Source organism: Dermacentor variabilis, chromosome 3 (assembly GCF_050947875.1).
Source record: "Dermacentor variabilis isolate Ectoservices chromosome 3, ASM5094787v1, whole genome shotgun sequence".
In the NCBI taxonomy this organism is placed as follows: Eukaryota; Metazoa; Arthropoda; class Arachnida; order Ixodida; family Ixodidae; genus Dermacentor; species Dermacentor variabilis.
The window spans coordinates 74,307,265-74,322,986 of record NC_134570.1 but is presented as its reverse complement, the minus strand read 5'-3'; the positions used below and the strand labels follow the sequence as shown (position 1 = coordinate 74,322,986).

The 15,722-nt window shown below is 44.3% G+C and overlaps 1 protein-coding gene across 13 annotated transcripts in view; it reads right to left on the bottom strand.

The window, feature by feature from the left end:
* Positions 1 to 15,722, bottom strand: part of LOC142575875 (beta-1,4-N-acetylgalactosaminyltransferase bre-4-like) — a 132,445-nt gene that overhangs the window by 31,669 nt on the left and 85,054 nt on the right. For 8 of the 13 annotated variants that reach the window (XM_075685619.1, XM_075685620.1, XM_075685616.1 and 5 more), the window contains 4 exons: positions 12,400 to 12,678; positions 12,099 to 12,282; positions 5,168 to 5,400; positions 3,241 to 3,425 (listed from right to left, as the gene is read on the bottom strand). In XM_075685619.1, coding sequence (XP_075541734.1) covers positions 3,241 to 3,425; positions 5,168 to 5,400; positions 12,099 to 12,282; positions 12,400 to 12,555 — 758 coding nt within the window. In that variant the 5' untranslated portion in view covers positions 12,556 to 12,678. Of the gene's footprint in view, positions 1 to 3,240; positions 3,426 to 5,167; positions 5,401 to 12,098; positions 12,283 to 12,399; positions 12,679 to 14,262; positions 14,389 to 15,722 lie in introns of those variants that run through there. The other 5 variants (XM_075685623.1, XM_075685622.1, XM_075685621.1 and 2 more) reach the window with 4 other exon arrangements.

Genomic DNA, 15,722 nt, shown 5'->3' with positions numbered 1-15,722 from the left:
GGTGGCATAATAACGGTGAAATGACGAAGAAAGATTGACATTAATGAAACGGCGAAGAAGGTATGAGGACGAAGGCTTGACGAAAATGTGATCTTACTGGAGTGGACCAGTCTCATTCTAGCCAAGGCTACATACAACATTGGTAGCTGTATTGGCTAGTTTTCTCTTGCTAGCGCGAGCCGTCATTGTGGAAACCCTATTAGGATGTCTGCGTCACTGGCTATTTGGCAAGGTTGAACCTAAGGTTGCCAACTTGTGAGTGAACGAATTCGAGACACGCGTGTTGTACGCAAGGGAGGCGGCTGGCGACGGCCGACCCTGCCAGTGCCTTGAGCGGCCAGTATGTAGTGCTACAGTCACACAAATATTTTTAAAGCGAAGCTTTCTTTGCCTCTTTTTTCGACTTTCCCACTGCTGCTCCTGCTGTTGCTGCTACTATCGGCACACTGCGTCCACCACGTAGGGGGGTAGTTCAAAGCGTGTGTATACATGACAGGAGCGAGGCAGAGAGGAAAAGCAACGCGAGAAACTCGTTGGGGTCCCAGCGCTTCGAATGTGCACAATGCGTCTGGAGATCCCTGGGCGTCAGCCCATTGGCCTCTTGACCCCCTCAAAAGCTTGCAGAATCTGCAGTGCTTACCGTTCTATTAACGTGCGAGTCCAGAGGGGACGCAGGTTGGACTGTAGAGAGGAAGGGGAAAGAGGCAGTCCCGTCCCATACGAGGAGGGATGCGCATACGGAAAGGTGATGGGAGAAGGCAAGGAAGTACGTTTCTGCTATTTCTGAAAAATAAAGACCACGCAAATGTGTCAAGCGGACAACTTACCCAGAGCGTGAAGAATCAGAGCCGCATTAATAGACGCGCACCGTAGGATCCAGGGGGTAACATGGAAGTGATCGCACTTCAACACTTATGTGCCCGCCGTTGTAAGTGGTTTTGCTGCTTTGGCATTCCTCGAAGCCGCGGATTTGATTCCAACCGTCGCAGCCGCACTTCGACTTAGCGAAATAGAAAACGCACGCGCGCTTAGCTTTTGGGACACGTTAAAGAACACCACGTGTCAAAATAATCCGGAGTCCACCACCACTACGGCGGGCCTCATAATCCGACTGTGAATTTGCCACGTAGAGCCCCATTATACAATTCAAGTTTAATACTTCTGCCAAGATGCGATGCGCCCTGTGAGGCAATGACAATGCTCAACCCTTTCAGAGGTTCCGAAATATGGCGCACAGAAACTTATCAAGCAAACATATCTTCTTGTGTGTTCTGTGTACTACGCAGACAAACAGCTGTTGTGCACGCATGTTAACGTTTAACATCAACTCACCACTCTCGTGTTAGACTAAACGTTGAAGAGATTAAGCTTTCGCCGCGAACACTACCGCTAATTATCATCACACAAAGTAAACAGCACAGAAAGCTTCGCTTACGTGTATTCGAACAGTCCGTGGGATCTGCATAATTTTTGTTATTCCTAAGATGTCGCTGTTTACCACAAGAAATGTAAAGCAGTTTTTTAGCTGATAGGGCTACCAATACCGTAGCCTTGAAAACAAGTACGCATACTTAACTATCAACAATTTGGCGATGACGGGCACGACAAACGATTGCTGACATTTGTTGGTTGGAATTGTTATGTTGTTGTTATTGTTCCTTATATCGTATAGTGTTTGTATATTAAACTCTTCATGTGATAACTTACGTGCATTGTGTACCCTTGTAGTTATGTGTGGTTTCCACCAGATTTTACAGCACGAAGGTCCGCTTTTTTCTTTGCTTTTGTATCCAGTGAGGATTGTTGTATCTTTTAATTGTTATTCACGCTGAGTGTTGTGCTTATGGGTAGCGTTGTCGGGCATTTATTTGCTTTTTAACAAGCGTCCCGTACAATTTTCACATGATTGTCTGAATAAACATGTAATATCATATCGTATCAGTTAGAGATACTACGAATGGTTAGCGCCGACAACAAAGCTAGAACTACGACAAAAACAAAACCGTTTTTGTTTCACAATGCAATTGAAGACGAAAGAAAAAAATATGTCGGGTGATATAAATGGAAAATTGGGGGTTGTTGATTGTTATCCAGGAAAAAAAAGCAAACTCATTTGAGTTTTCCGACTCGGTCAAGTCCAGACTTTGGACTTTCACTCAAAATTCGGGACATTTGGCAGCCCTAGTTGAAGTTGAAATCCTTACAACGAGGCCGCAATCACGACATCTGGTAAATTGCAGAAATAGGCGTCTTCGATATCTGCAAACAGCCCAAGCCAAGTGCAAGGGAACGCCATGTAATTTCTGGTCCTCTGAAAGGCCTGACGAAGTCGACCATGCCATTCCATTCAAAGAGTTGAAGTGTGACCTGTCCCTTTAGATAACATTTTATGGCGCTGCCCTGTTCCCGTCTCATTACTAGGACATTGCATGCAGAGTCATGCCCTTTCCACTGCATGCCCTTTCCCCGTTTGCGCTCAGGACCGGCGCACGTTCTTTTGTGCGAACCTTTTCAACCCGAAGGCCGAGTTGTATGATCGCTTGAAACCAGTTTGTTGGACGTACATGACATCGCCAGTTTTCGTGGTGTAGAAATCTCTGGAATACCGCAGTTTACACGCGTGACATTTTGCGTGTTACCGGTGCGCTCCGATGCGACATGTTGCTATGAGAGAACCCCATAACTTGCAAATGTGGTTCCTCATATTTCAGCAAATGCAGTACACGCTCTAATTCTATAAAGATCTATGTTCTACAGCAACCTCTGAAACTGTAAATACGTAAACCACTCCGTCCCCGTGTTCGCTGCCCCAGCAGGCAATTCGGTAGGAATGACGGACGACGGCATGGGTTTGCTTATAGCTAACTTCGCCTGACGACGCGATAGCGTAGGGAAGCTACCTCTTTTCAGACCCCCTGACAGCAGACGCAAGTGACCCAATAGAGTGGAGCCTGGCTTTCTCCTTAGACTCATAGCAACGCCAACACAAGTGCGACATAAACTCTAATAGAGAACTGGTTCTACATTTTCGTGCTTGTCAACTGAGAAAAATGATTACCCCCACATCATTTTGTTACTTATGCTCAGCTATTGGTGAAAATAGGTCTTGAAAGTTTGGGCACTATAGCGAATAATTAAACCTCACGTTTGATGGCCTTATAAACAACAAACTTCTAAAGATATCATATATTGCCACAACGTGGAAGATAAAACAAAATGAATTTTTAATAATTCACTCACCCCGATATTCCGTCTATTGTGACGCACATGTGCCTTGGTTGCGTTGGGCATGTGTACAAGTTGCGGTCGTCAATCGGCAACAAGTCGACGTCATGGAACACGAAGCATTGGTAGTCGTAGAGCGCTGTCGACTCGACGAAGCCTATATTGAAGAGCTTGGCACGGTTAAACGCTGACGTATCTGCCTGAAAATGTTAAATATACCTCTACAACAGCACTCTTATTGAATGCCGCAAGGTCTGGTACTCCTGACAAAAATGACTGGCTTTGGGCTGTATAGTCTTTAAAAAAAGCAAATTTATATAATTAATAGGTCATTAACAGACATTAATAATCTCTAGGCTACTTAGATTTCTCTTAGACGTCCGTTTCCTCCTGCATTTTCCCCGTCGATCCTCCCGACAGTCTGTTCGAACCGCGTAGTCAATTATAAACAACTGTTGTACTACAAATGGAGTAGGACGTACCCAAGGAATGAATGTACATAATTTCGCCAACAGAGGTGGCCTCGACATAAGGTGCCCGCTCACTGCTCCACTGAGCGACACGGATGTTTCATTTCTCTCGCTACACAGCATGTGTGGGGCAGCGTGAATTCTGTACGCGTCGAGAATGCGGCAGCGGATCGAGAGCCTGAACCGACGAGCACCCTCTCAAAATTCGCAGAAAGGCACTGAATCGTTTGTAAGGTGCCTGGCATTGGCTGATATAGCTTTGCCTCTTTTGCCTCGTCACCACTTGGGCGCTCATGGAGTCATGTTATACCGGTTAATAGCCAATCATTTTGTGAATAAAGATGAAGCTGCTGCAGTGGCGAGGACGAGAAAAGGGACGAGGTGTGTTTTTGGCCAACCATTATTGTTTCCGGGAGCTTACGTTTATTTATTTATTTATTTATTTATTTATTTATTTATTTATTTATTTATTAAGCATACCTTCAAGGCCCAATGGTGTTACAGAAGGGAGTGGGAAACAAACGTTACAGGGTAAAAATTACAATGGAACTTCTCAAAAAAGGAGCAAGTAATCTTCAACAGCAGCCTTAAATGCAAGTACATCAGTCAGTTCGGCCACCGGTGCAGGCAGGTATTTTATTATGTGTTTATTATGTGGGCGTATTGGGAACAAAAGAGCCAAAAAATAACTGTGAGGGAGAGAAGTACACGTACATTATCTTGGTGATTTGTCCTGTCCGATATATAGGGTGGTTCTGAAGAAAGCGGATGTTTTAGTTGGGCATTATGATACATCCTATGAATTTAGAAGAATACGGGAAAAGCTTTTGGTGTGAATAAAGTGTTCGTAGGCGTAAAATTGCTTTAATAGATGGCACACAATGTGAGCACGAATAATCTGAATAAATGAATCATGCGAAGCAACTTCGGACGGATTCCAAAACATTTACGAGTCTGTAAGCACCGGGATCCCGAACAGGTGCGGCGTACTCGAGCTTTTATTGAATAATGGTTTTATAGAGAAGAAGCTTAAGTCAGGAAGGCGGACTTATAAACACTTCTACTTAATACTCAAGTGACCGACTGACGTTGCTTAATAATGCAGTTGACATGAGTTTGCCAAAGAAATAGTCATAATATTATCGGTTAATTATTTATAACTTGAGATATTTTCCAAGACACAGCCGTTAATGAGCAAATTATAAAATCAGAATTGGTGCGACGTGAAACACGCATTATCTTGCATTTATTGGGATTGAGTCGCATGCTTTATTTTGCGCACCAGGACAAAACTCCGCTAAGGTCTTGTAGAATGATACTGTCAGCACTATTAGAGATAATTCGGCCTTTATGGATTTATTCGTGTAAACAGTGTGAATTATTAATGTGAAATATTATTTCCTCCGAAATGTTCTATTGTAGATATGTGAAAAAGCATTAGCTTTGCTTTACGGAGCCAGACCTGAACTCACTTGCTCGATTATGTAGACGCCGTACTCGACCTGCTGCCGAGACATAAACCGATGAATGTTGAAGATGAACAACTTGAGGTGCTTTGCGCGGTCCCGGTAAGGAACGAGGATCGCTACTCGGTGTCTTGGGGTGCACTCTTTGGGAGTGAACCGACCACCAGCCGTCACGTGAGGAAAGGCCTCGTGCATCATATCCAGCGATGGGACACGCCTCTTTATCGGCAGGTGACCTACTGAGTAAAAGAAATAAATTGAAAGGAAGCAAATCAGGAAACAACATTAAAAAAGTACAGAGGCGCGCTTTCGTCCAAAGGAGCCTCTGCTCCAAAAGAGCATAGTACCATAGGAAAATAACGCAACTTAGTGCCGCAGAATAAGCACATAATCATGACGAAGATAATTATATAAAGAGAAAGAACAACAGAAAACATGGGTAATGCAGACGAAATATATTCGCAGCTATTTTGCTGATGGCGATGGCCTTGGTTGTTTAAGTTTGATACTGAAAATTACGATGCAGATTTTGTAAAAAATGCAAGAAATCCATAAGAAATAAAACGTATAATTGTTGAGAGACATACTGTGGAGAGTGTAATCGAATAGGTGACACGGACACATCTTTTTTAAAATTTACACAGGTCGTTATATTAGGCATTTACAAAAATACAGCAAACATTTTTGTGGGCCTCTCACGTATCATCGAAAACTTGCTAGCGGTCAACGACATAGTGAGAAAATCCTCAGACTCATATATTTTATTAAATAAATTATTGCAAAGTGCAATGATCATATTGTCGCGAGACAGAAGGCTGTCTCATTAGGCTGGCATCGGTGAAGAAGACCTAGAGGTTGCTCCTCGCCATGTTGGCTGCTGTGACTCCAGTGCTGTTTGCCTTACTTGTAAATATTTGTAAATGTACATTTTTTGTGCAACATTTCTGGTGGAGGTGCTGGGTACGCTAGATGTTCATCACCATCACCCTAGCAGGGAACTCCGAAGCGATCGCCGCTTTGTTCCCTCGGCGATGGCCACTGAAACACCCACCACGCCGGAACTTATCGCGCCACAGCCGTCTGCACCATCTGTTATCGCTTCCAAAAGATCCATGCAGGCACCTTCTGTGGCACAGATGATGTGGACGTTGAGGATTGGATTTCATGTTACTAGCGTGTCAGCGAACAGAACAGGTGGGACGATACACTTATGCTGGCAAATGTGATATTTTATATTAAGGGAAACGCACGCGTCTGGTACGATACGCTTCAGCACAATCTCACCAGCTGGAACCTATGCAAAGAAAAACTGAACGACTTGTTCGGCAAGCTCCATCAGCTAGCCGCTAAAGAAATAACTTGGGTCTCGCGCCTCATGGTCATGACACCTTTGTCTTTCCATCACTATCATTCTATCTTCTTCATTCGTTCGTCACAGCGTCGGCGTCATACCTCTATACTCATGGGTGGCCTTGGCAAGCCAATACCATAGCAATGTAGGACGATACCTGTGTATGGGGCATATAGCCGAAGCAACGAAAGTCGCAGAATTACCACTACACGTGTTAAATAAATGTGACTGCAGGACTATGGTCTGTCACTGCATTCCTCGATTGCCATTCGCAATGCGGCCGACATTCATCGTGACATGAGTTGTGCTGTACATTCTTTTTGTCTCGAAGAAGATTTCTCGCGCGTACCTACGAATGTTTACACCCATTCGTCGCCAAGCCCCGAAACAATGCTCATCACATTTCCACAACCCTCCCGTAAATGGCGCGTATTATGGGGGGAAAGACTGGAGTTTTGACTTCAGCATCATAGGAATAAAATCTGACGTTCGTCAGCATTCTCCGTTTCTTGTATTAGAATATTCAGATTAAGACTTAACCGCAAGCACTTCCGCATTTATTTCTTACCACTTTGAAATTTCGCGCGCAATTGGGATTTTACTTACAAAACGCGACATTTAAGGGAAAGCTCGGCAGGAACAGACCAAGCGCAAATAAGTAAAAAAGGGGCGCACGTGAATCGACGACTAGGCACCACTTTTTGATTAGTGCTGTGCATGGCTAGGCACTGAGGCATGGTGCACGAGAGGAGCGTCAGCATTTGCCAGCGCCCTTGGTCATTTTTACATGCTGCTGGCAGAAAGTCGCGGTGACGTAGTCGTTTTAGAAGCTCGCATTGCGAAAGCAAGATCATCTGTTCTCTCTCAGGTCGTACACCCTTATGTGCGTCATCCTGCGCCTTGCCAAATAAAGCATGACGCTCGAACATACTTCATGGCGCCGATATTCTATTGCTCATAGCGTTCACGTTAAAGACAAGCGCTGGCCACCTGCGTTCTCGGGGATTCACAGATTGAACTTTACTTTTCTGCGAAGAGCACACATAAAAAATATCTAATGCTGCCTCCACGAACCATCCCTCTTGTTCCTCTGCTTTCTGTAAGAGCTACGTTGCTGAACGTGGTTCACCGGGTGCTCTGTTCAAGTTTATACGTTCGTCGTATACCCAGTAGGAAATACCGAAGTAGGAAGCCTAAAGAGTTGGTTCTTTCTTTCCTCGAGAATCTTGGTGAATTCCCTGTAGAACCTGCTCTGCTAATTCAATTTTGCGTATGTAAAAGTATTGGGCTAAGGCAAAGTGCGAATGTGGCGTTAAAAATACGCTTTTGGCCTTACGAATTGATTTTTGTGTGGGCTTGACAATGCATGGATAAGCATTCACGCAACTACGACACCTGCAGTTTTCCGGATAAGAGCTCACGGGTGCTTTTCACCAGGATCACCTTAAGATAATTTTTAGATTGCATATTTTAAACCTAAAGAATGATATTAAAATTATTTTCTAGAATATCACGATCAATTTTCAGAAAACGGCAGCTGCAGCTTCAAACAGCCAATTTTAGCGAACTTAACATATTGACAAATAACTTAACATATATTAAGTAAACATATAAATCCTATAATCTGTTGATAGATATACATACATACCTTAACAAATCTAGTTAAGCCAGTCGCTTTAGCGTTGCAAGCATGTAAATGGCGCTTAACAGACGTGGACAAGAGAAACAACGCGACATACGTAGTGAGTACTTTCAAGTGGTATACTCTAAAACCATGTCCTCAAATATGTATGCCCATAGATGTGACACTCTAACACGTGCATTGCAGTCAGGTTTCATTCAAAAGGAATTTCCCGTGAAAGTCACGGAAGTCACACTAATACGATTGGGACAGTGACAAAAAAAGGTATCGTATAACTTCCGTTGGTATCGTATAATTTCTCGCATCTAGACTCTGCCACTAACGCAGATCGCTTTCGATATATATCGAAACCTTAATTAAACAGAAATTGGTGTCGAAAGCGAATGGGTGGAGCCCCTAATCCAGGGCTCCACAGGCTTGAGAAGTCCTCTGTGCCTGGTCGAGGAGCGCTAGCTGCATCTCCCGATCCTCGCTGGTGAGCCAAGTCTCCCACTGCTACCTTTAGGAAACTTTCTCGGCTATTTGCGGTGTATCAATATTTTTTTTTTTTGGGGGGGGGCTGTTCTGGCAATTGCAAGTAATGTCGCTCCACGTATCACTTTCAAGATACGGCCCGCGCGAACGCGCGCGGCTGCGCAGTACGCAGTTGCTGCCAGATTACTGCAATCGGGTACCAGCTAAAACAAAACAGTTTCTGTAATTCATCGGCCATGCTGTAAACCCTCACTGCGAATGTAGAAGGGTAGATAAACAGACTATTTGTCAAGAATGGTGCAGTAAAAAAATTTTCCAAATTGATGACGCATGATTGAATTCTAATGGGCACAACGTAGCCGTTGCGACGGTGACCAACAGCTGCTCTCTATTAAAATCATTTGATGCTCTAAAAATTTGCAAAAATAGGTCCCATTATCAATAAATACAAGACTAAGGTGTGCGTGAATGCTTTGTCTGACTATATTCATATTGTACGCACATACAACTTATACATTGCATTGAGTGGATAGCGGTTCTGAAACAATCTTTGCAATATTAACCTTGTGATATTTCGTGCTTCTGGAATGTATACTTAAAGTGTCCGTGCCATATTAAGCTCTATTTGATGTGACATGTCGTGCTTCAGGGATATGTAAGGCGGTTTTTAATGTGTTTGTTCTACCATTTTTATGTTGTTTCGCGATACAGTGACAAGTTTCTCGCATGAAATTGAGTACGTGGTACCACGTCTTGGTGCCAGGACCATATTTCTAATTCTGACAATGAAAAAGAACTCACCGAGGTATCTTAGCGACACATCTTTAATGTGCCATCCCCGTTTTTCTACTTTCTGCATGACTTACAGGCGAGTATGTAGAGAGAGAGAGAGAATTTATTTGAAAGAAGGCAGAGAGGTCGGCCTGAGCTAGCGCACTCTAGGGTGCTATTGTGCGCAGGTGGAGGGGAAACGGGTACATAAAGGTGTGATGAGGGATGATGATGACATAGAAAGAGGGTGGCACAGCGGTGAAAGCAAGTTCAATATTCTAATGATAAACATTCAGAATTGTCATCCATGAAACCCCTGCCGGGCTCCATATCATGTCTGTAGTCACTAGTTGAAAAAAAATTATGCAGATCCAACGCACTATGGGAATCAAAGTAAGCGAAGCTTCCTGTGCTGTTTGCTTTGATTGACGATAATTATTGGTGATGTTGACGGCAAATGTTTAATCTCTTCAACGTTTTGTCCAATACAAGCGTGGTGAGTTGATGTTAAGCGTTACCTTGCGTGCAGCACTGCTGTTTGTCTGCGTAGCACACAAAACACAAAGGTTGAGGTGTTGCTTGAGGCGTTCTTGTGCGCCATATTTTATAACGTCTGAGATGGTTGAGTATTGTCATTGCCTCACATGGCACGTCGCATCATGGCAGTAGCATTAAACTTTAACTGGATTATGGGGCCGTATACATGCCAAAACCACAATCCGATTATGAGGCAGGCCGTGGTGGCACACTCCAGATTAATTTTGGCACCGTGGTGTTTTTTAACGTGTCTCTAAATCAAAGTGCGCGAACAATTTTAATTTCGCCCCGCCGAAATGCGGCTACCTCGGTCAAATCCACGACCTCAAGCAATGCCACAGCCGCAAAGCTATCGCGGCGGGCACAAAAGTGTTTACTTCACGTGCGACCGCTTCCGTCGTGTCGCCTAGACCCCGCGGTGCGCTTTAATTAATGCAGCTCTGGTTCTGCACGCCCTGTGTAATTTGTCCGCTAGACATATTACATTGTATTATTTTTCAGAAACAGCAGAAACGCACCGTACCGTACCCGGAACTTAAGTTCATCCAGCGTTCATTTGCCTTCCCACGTAACCTTTTCCCTATCGCCCCCCGCCGCTCTTGTATTTGTATGGGAACTGCGAGCTAAGAGTGGCAAGACTGCGTCGGTTCTACAATTCTCTGCCTTCTCTCTCTTCTCTTCAGATCTGTCTAGCTTTCCCCTGAACTTACAGGTTAGTAGAAAAGTAAGCGCTTGCGGTGCTTTACGGATAGTTACAGCTGTCAAGAGGGTAAAGTGGCGACGACCCGGAAGCTCCAGAGGGTATTGTGCACATTCGACGCGGTGCGGTCCAAACGAGTTCCTCGCGCCTGTTTTAATTTGCCACGCTCCTTCTATGTGTATACACGCTCTGAACCACCCCCAACGCTGTGTGCCGGACAGTAGCAGTCACATCAGCCGCAGCAGCAGTGGGAAAGTCGGAGGAAAAGGCAAAGAAAGCTTCGCGTTAATAAACCTTGAGACAATGGCGCTAAAATGAAGCTGGCGCGTGGCCTCCCCTGCGTGAGCAGCAGAGGCGCCAAGCAAAAACTTTAGAGGATGGGAAGAGCTGCGATAAAAGGCTTCAGTACGGCGAGAAGCTGCAGGACACCTTTATCGGCCGGATTATGGATGGATGGATAGATGGAAGAAAAACTTTTATAGGGTCCTTTAGACCGGATTATAGAGACCACAGCGAATCCCCCGCATTGACTCTACCAGGTGCTTGAGCATTTTCTGAACGCTTTCCTTCTCATTATGTCCATCTCCTTGCTTGCCCGTTTTTTCACTGGTTTTAATGGCCCTATTATGCTTCGCTTCATGGCGCAGATGACCGCTAGAGCGCGCTGCCATGGCCATTGGTAGGCGAGGAAGTAAACATTGCATTGGCTGAATGTACGGTGAATGGCAGAAACAACTTCTGCGATGTGGTCCCTCTGGATGTGTGATGCTAGAGGCTGATGGCACAGCGGCGAGTGGTAGTTTCACAATTCATAAATGCAAGTGTGTGACACAAACATTTGCTTTCCTTGAAGAAGCACAAGCGCCGTGCAGCAACAGCAAACGTATCGCACCGATCCAATTAACGTGTCACGTCGAATGACGTGCTACTACAGCTGACATCCAGTTTCCGTCCCTCTGGCTTCTGCAGCAATCCATGAACAAGCGTGGGATTGGTTTCTGTCACGTAGAAGCAGAAGACTTTTATCCAATGGGTTAGACAAGTTGCAAACGTTTTCTAAATAAGTTTTTACCAAAGCTACAGAAACAATACTTAGTAAGCATTGCCGCAGGCCAACATCGACATTTCGACACATGGACGTAGATACAGGCAGATAGCCTATAAGGTCAGAAACAAATTAGCATAGTTTTTCTTTCATAGGTCGGCAAATATATATATATATATATATATATATATATATATATATATATATATATATATATATATTATATATATATATATATATATATATATATATATATATATATATATATATATATATAGTCATGCTAATTATATAAACTTCAGAGCCTAGACATGCAACCAAGATTACCATATCGCCATTGTCAGTGGGCTGTAACAAAGAAAACTTGCGTAGAAAAATCCGCGTCTTTCGCAATGCAGAATTGGCAGGCATGCTTACCGAGATTTGGAGGTATCAAAGGGCAAAGTGGGGTTGCCGATTTGTTTGACACAGATCTATAGATAAGGCCTTGTCGGAAAACATCTGAATCGCTGCGTGCTGGTTTCACGTCCTTCGTGGAAAATAATGCTTCGCCAGAACGCCTCAGCATTTTAACGACCCGAGAACGCTTTGGTGTGGCAGCCTGAAAGAGAAAGACTTGCGATATACTTTTACGGGTACTTCCCCGAACTCTTAAAATTTTCTAGACAGCGTGAAAAGAAAGCACGGTAAATGCGAAGCTTACAATGGCATCACTTACATCGAATGCTGTTTCCCAGATGGAACTCATATAGAAATGCCAGACTATCAGGAAAAGCAACGAATAGCTTATGGCAAAGCAGAACAGGCGTAGACGAGTTGTTACCATGCTGGAAGCAACATTGCTTGAGACACGTATGTATTGTTCAATATGCATGCTTCCAGTTGGCAGCTCACTCTTTATCGAACGGGTATGTACCGAACACAAGCGTCGTATTCGCTGAGTCTTGAAGGCACCGCAATACAGAGGTCACCGCCTTCGTCTCCGCATAGGCAACGCCTGTAAGAATGTTCGCAAAAATACAGGTATGGCGCTTGATACGCAGCACCTTGAAATATATATATATATATATATATATGTACAGATGCAGGCTGTTTCACTTAACTTGGGCCAAACATTAAGGAAAGAAAGGAAAGAGAAAGGCGGAAGGCCGGAAGGTTAACCAGAATACCGTCCGGTTGGCTACACTACACGGGGGGAATGGGAAAAGGGAAAACAAAGATGACAGGAAGAGACAGGAGGGAAGGGAATAAGGAAATTAGCGGTGAGTTCGCTGACGCGTGTGGTCTAATAGTAATTGCACTAATAGTCACAGACGTTCACACAAGCCCGTCGTGCTCAAGAAGCACAAAAGGACCAAATACTAAAGATATGCAAATCCTACGTAGATGGACTGAACCAAGCTAATGTCGTTTGCAGTCGCTTCAAGATACTGAAATTATTGTGTTTTGATTCCGCCTAATTAGATTATTGGTCGAGGCAATTAATCAACTTCTTAAATATTATAATTAGATGAAATGTGTTAATGAGAAAATGATAGAACAACATGAGAAACTCCCGATAAAGGTCTTTGTTGCTAAATAGGTGCTACATAAAAGTGTTCTGCCAAGCGTGAAAGAAGCCCGCGACTACACGCAAAACTGCCGTGCAACTGGCCACACGAGACACTTTGCCATTAACATAGACCATAAGCATCTAAGCCTAGAGCCTACACAATTTCTGTCACACTTTTTGCAATGCATATTATATTGTTGTGGCCTCTAAGTTTTGTTCATCCATGCTTCTGCTATGAAAATATGCGTACATTATGGCATGGCCTCAATCCCGTAATTGCGACAGTTTTTTCTAAAGCAAATTGTACCAGATGCAATTAGTGAAACCTTCTTAATCACCTAATACTAGGTAAAAAATATTGTTGAACGTAATTTCTGCATTGAAGATATATGTCAGCCAATCCAGCGAGTGCGAAAGAATCAATTACGCTATCTGCTACAGGAGAATTTTAATTTGTATGTTTCCACTGAAAATGAATCTGATCGGTTGGTGTCGGGAATAAACATGCACCGCCCGAGAACGCGTCACGAAATATAAATGCCCACAAAGCGATCTTATTTCAACTTTATCCCTATAAGATAAATGAAACCACCTCACTGATCCGCGATTTCCACGAATGACAGCGATATGGTTTGAAGGAGTGCCATCACGCTATGCGTGGGAATCCAGACAGTGCGATATAATCTGCGCTTAGTGCACTCTCATTGTCAGTGTGGACGTACAAACGCGAACATACTTTTAAAAGCGAAGCTATTCTTTGCGAACATCGCTGGGTTTCGAGGCACACGGGGCGCGTTCCTATTCGCGGAGACGTTCGCCCACGCACGGCCGCCAGGGGAGAGAACGCGGGTCGGGCAGGGGCGGGAAACAAGAAGAACCGGAAAACCAGCCTCCGCACATACGCGGCTGCACGGCAGTGAGGAAGTACACCCTTCTACCGGATAGAATTGATTCGAATTGCGCCAAGTACGCATAGGCATGCTGCCTTAGAAACCGCGATGCGTTCGATTCAAACTGCGCTATACGTACCTATGCACGCGCTGTCTCAGAAACCATGATGCGTTCAAGGCGTCTGTTTCACTAGCTAGTCGTCGGCAACTCCGCTGGAGAAATGTCTCTGTCTAATTTGTGTGCGCCCGCGCTTGTGTGCGTGCGCGCGTGCGTGAACATGTGTACCCGTGTTTCGACGGCTCTATGCACTCGCACAAAGCTTCGCTGCATATGCATTCCAAATCGATGGATTGATCTGCTGCACTTTCTTTATGTAAATCACAGACTGCGGAATAACAGCAGGGCTCTTACTATTCAAGTGGCTCTGTATTGTTATGTTTTCTTTAGCTTTGCTTTCTCATCCGCATATGCTCGATTTCGCGAAGTCAGCAATACGCGGTTACGAAGCATTTTGGACGGTTGTCGTTGGAGTGATGCCTCATACTAGATTTGGCTTGGCGAATATAAAGGGAGTTACCGCTTTAGAATTGATGATTTCAGCCGATTTCCAAAGTAATACCAGCACCATCCTCGATTAGAACCAATCAGGCACGTACGCAGGATTTTTTTTTTCGGGGGAGGGGGGCAACTCAAGGTAGCTTTTCTATGCAAATGAGGTGGAGGGTACTTTTACTAGTACAAATGTGAATGATGTCCACCATTTGCCATAAAGACGCATAAAGCCGCAAAAGAGAATTGAAATGACATGCACCTCCCAGGTACGCCTGTGAGATACACCTCTTCTTTACTTGGCAACAAAAGAACCACATCAAATGGACTCGCGCATGAAAGATGCGCAGGGAGAACCTTGCCAAGAACAAGTTAAGAAGAGAAAGCGCAAAATAAAGATTTCTAGTAACATCTTTTGAATTAGCTCTGGAAGAACTTTAGAGATGTGTATATTTGCGGTACGGTCACAGTTCTTTTGCATCCCTCGTTTACTGTTCTACCAAGTAGCAAAACCGACTCGTGTTATTTGGGAAGTTGCGTAACGATTCGTGGTCACCAGTCCCGCACAACTGCGTAGAGCGCAGTACGCTGCGGTTCTAGACGTACTGCGCAGACCGCGGAAGGTTAGAACCCCCCCCCCCCCCCCCCCCCCCCCCCCCGTCATTAGCATAGCAGGGAAATGGCCACGTCAGGCGGCTCGATTGATAACTGTAGAGGCGTCATTCAAAACACACGGAATTATTATCCAGTTCCGGCGGCGTTTTCTCTACTTCCTTTTTTAAATAAGAAGATGGTGATCCATAAATACTCTCACAAACAATTTTCGCTTTTCCTCCCTGTTTGGCTGTTGCCTTGGCTTTCTCGCTTAGTAGATCGCTTAATTTCTCATCTCCTTGCGACTCTTGTTTCCAGTTGCCAATTTTGCACGAACACTGCTGTACAATCAGTGAAAAACCAGACGAGGTAACGAGTGACAGTCACATTGCTTATGGGTTTAAGGGTTATTGCAGGGTCTGATGATTGACGCTGTTTCGCAATATCTTATTTTC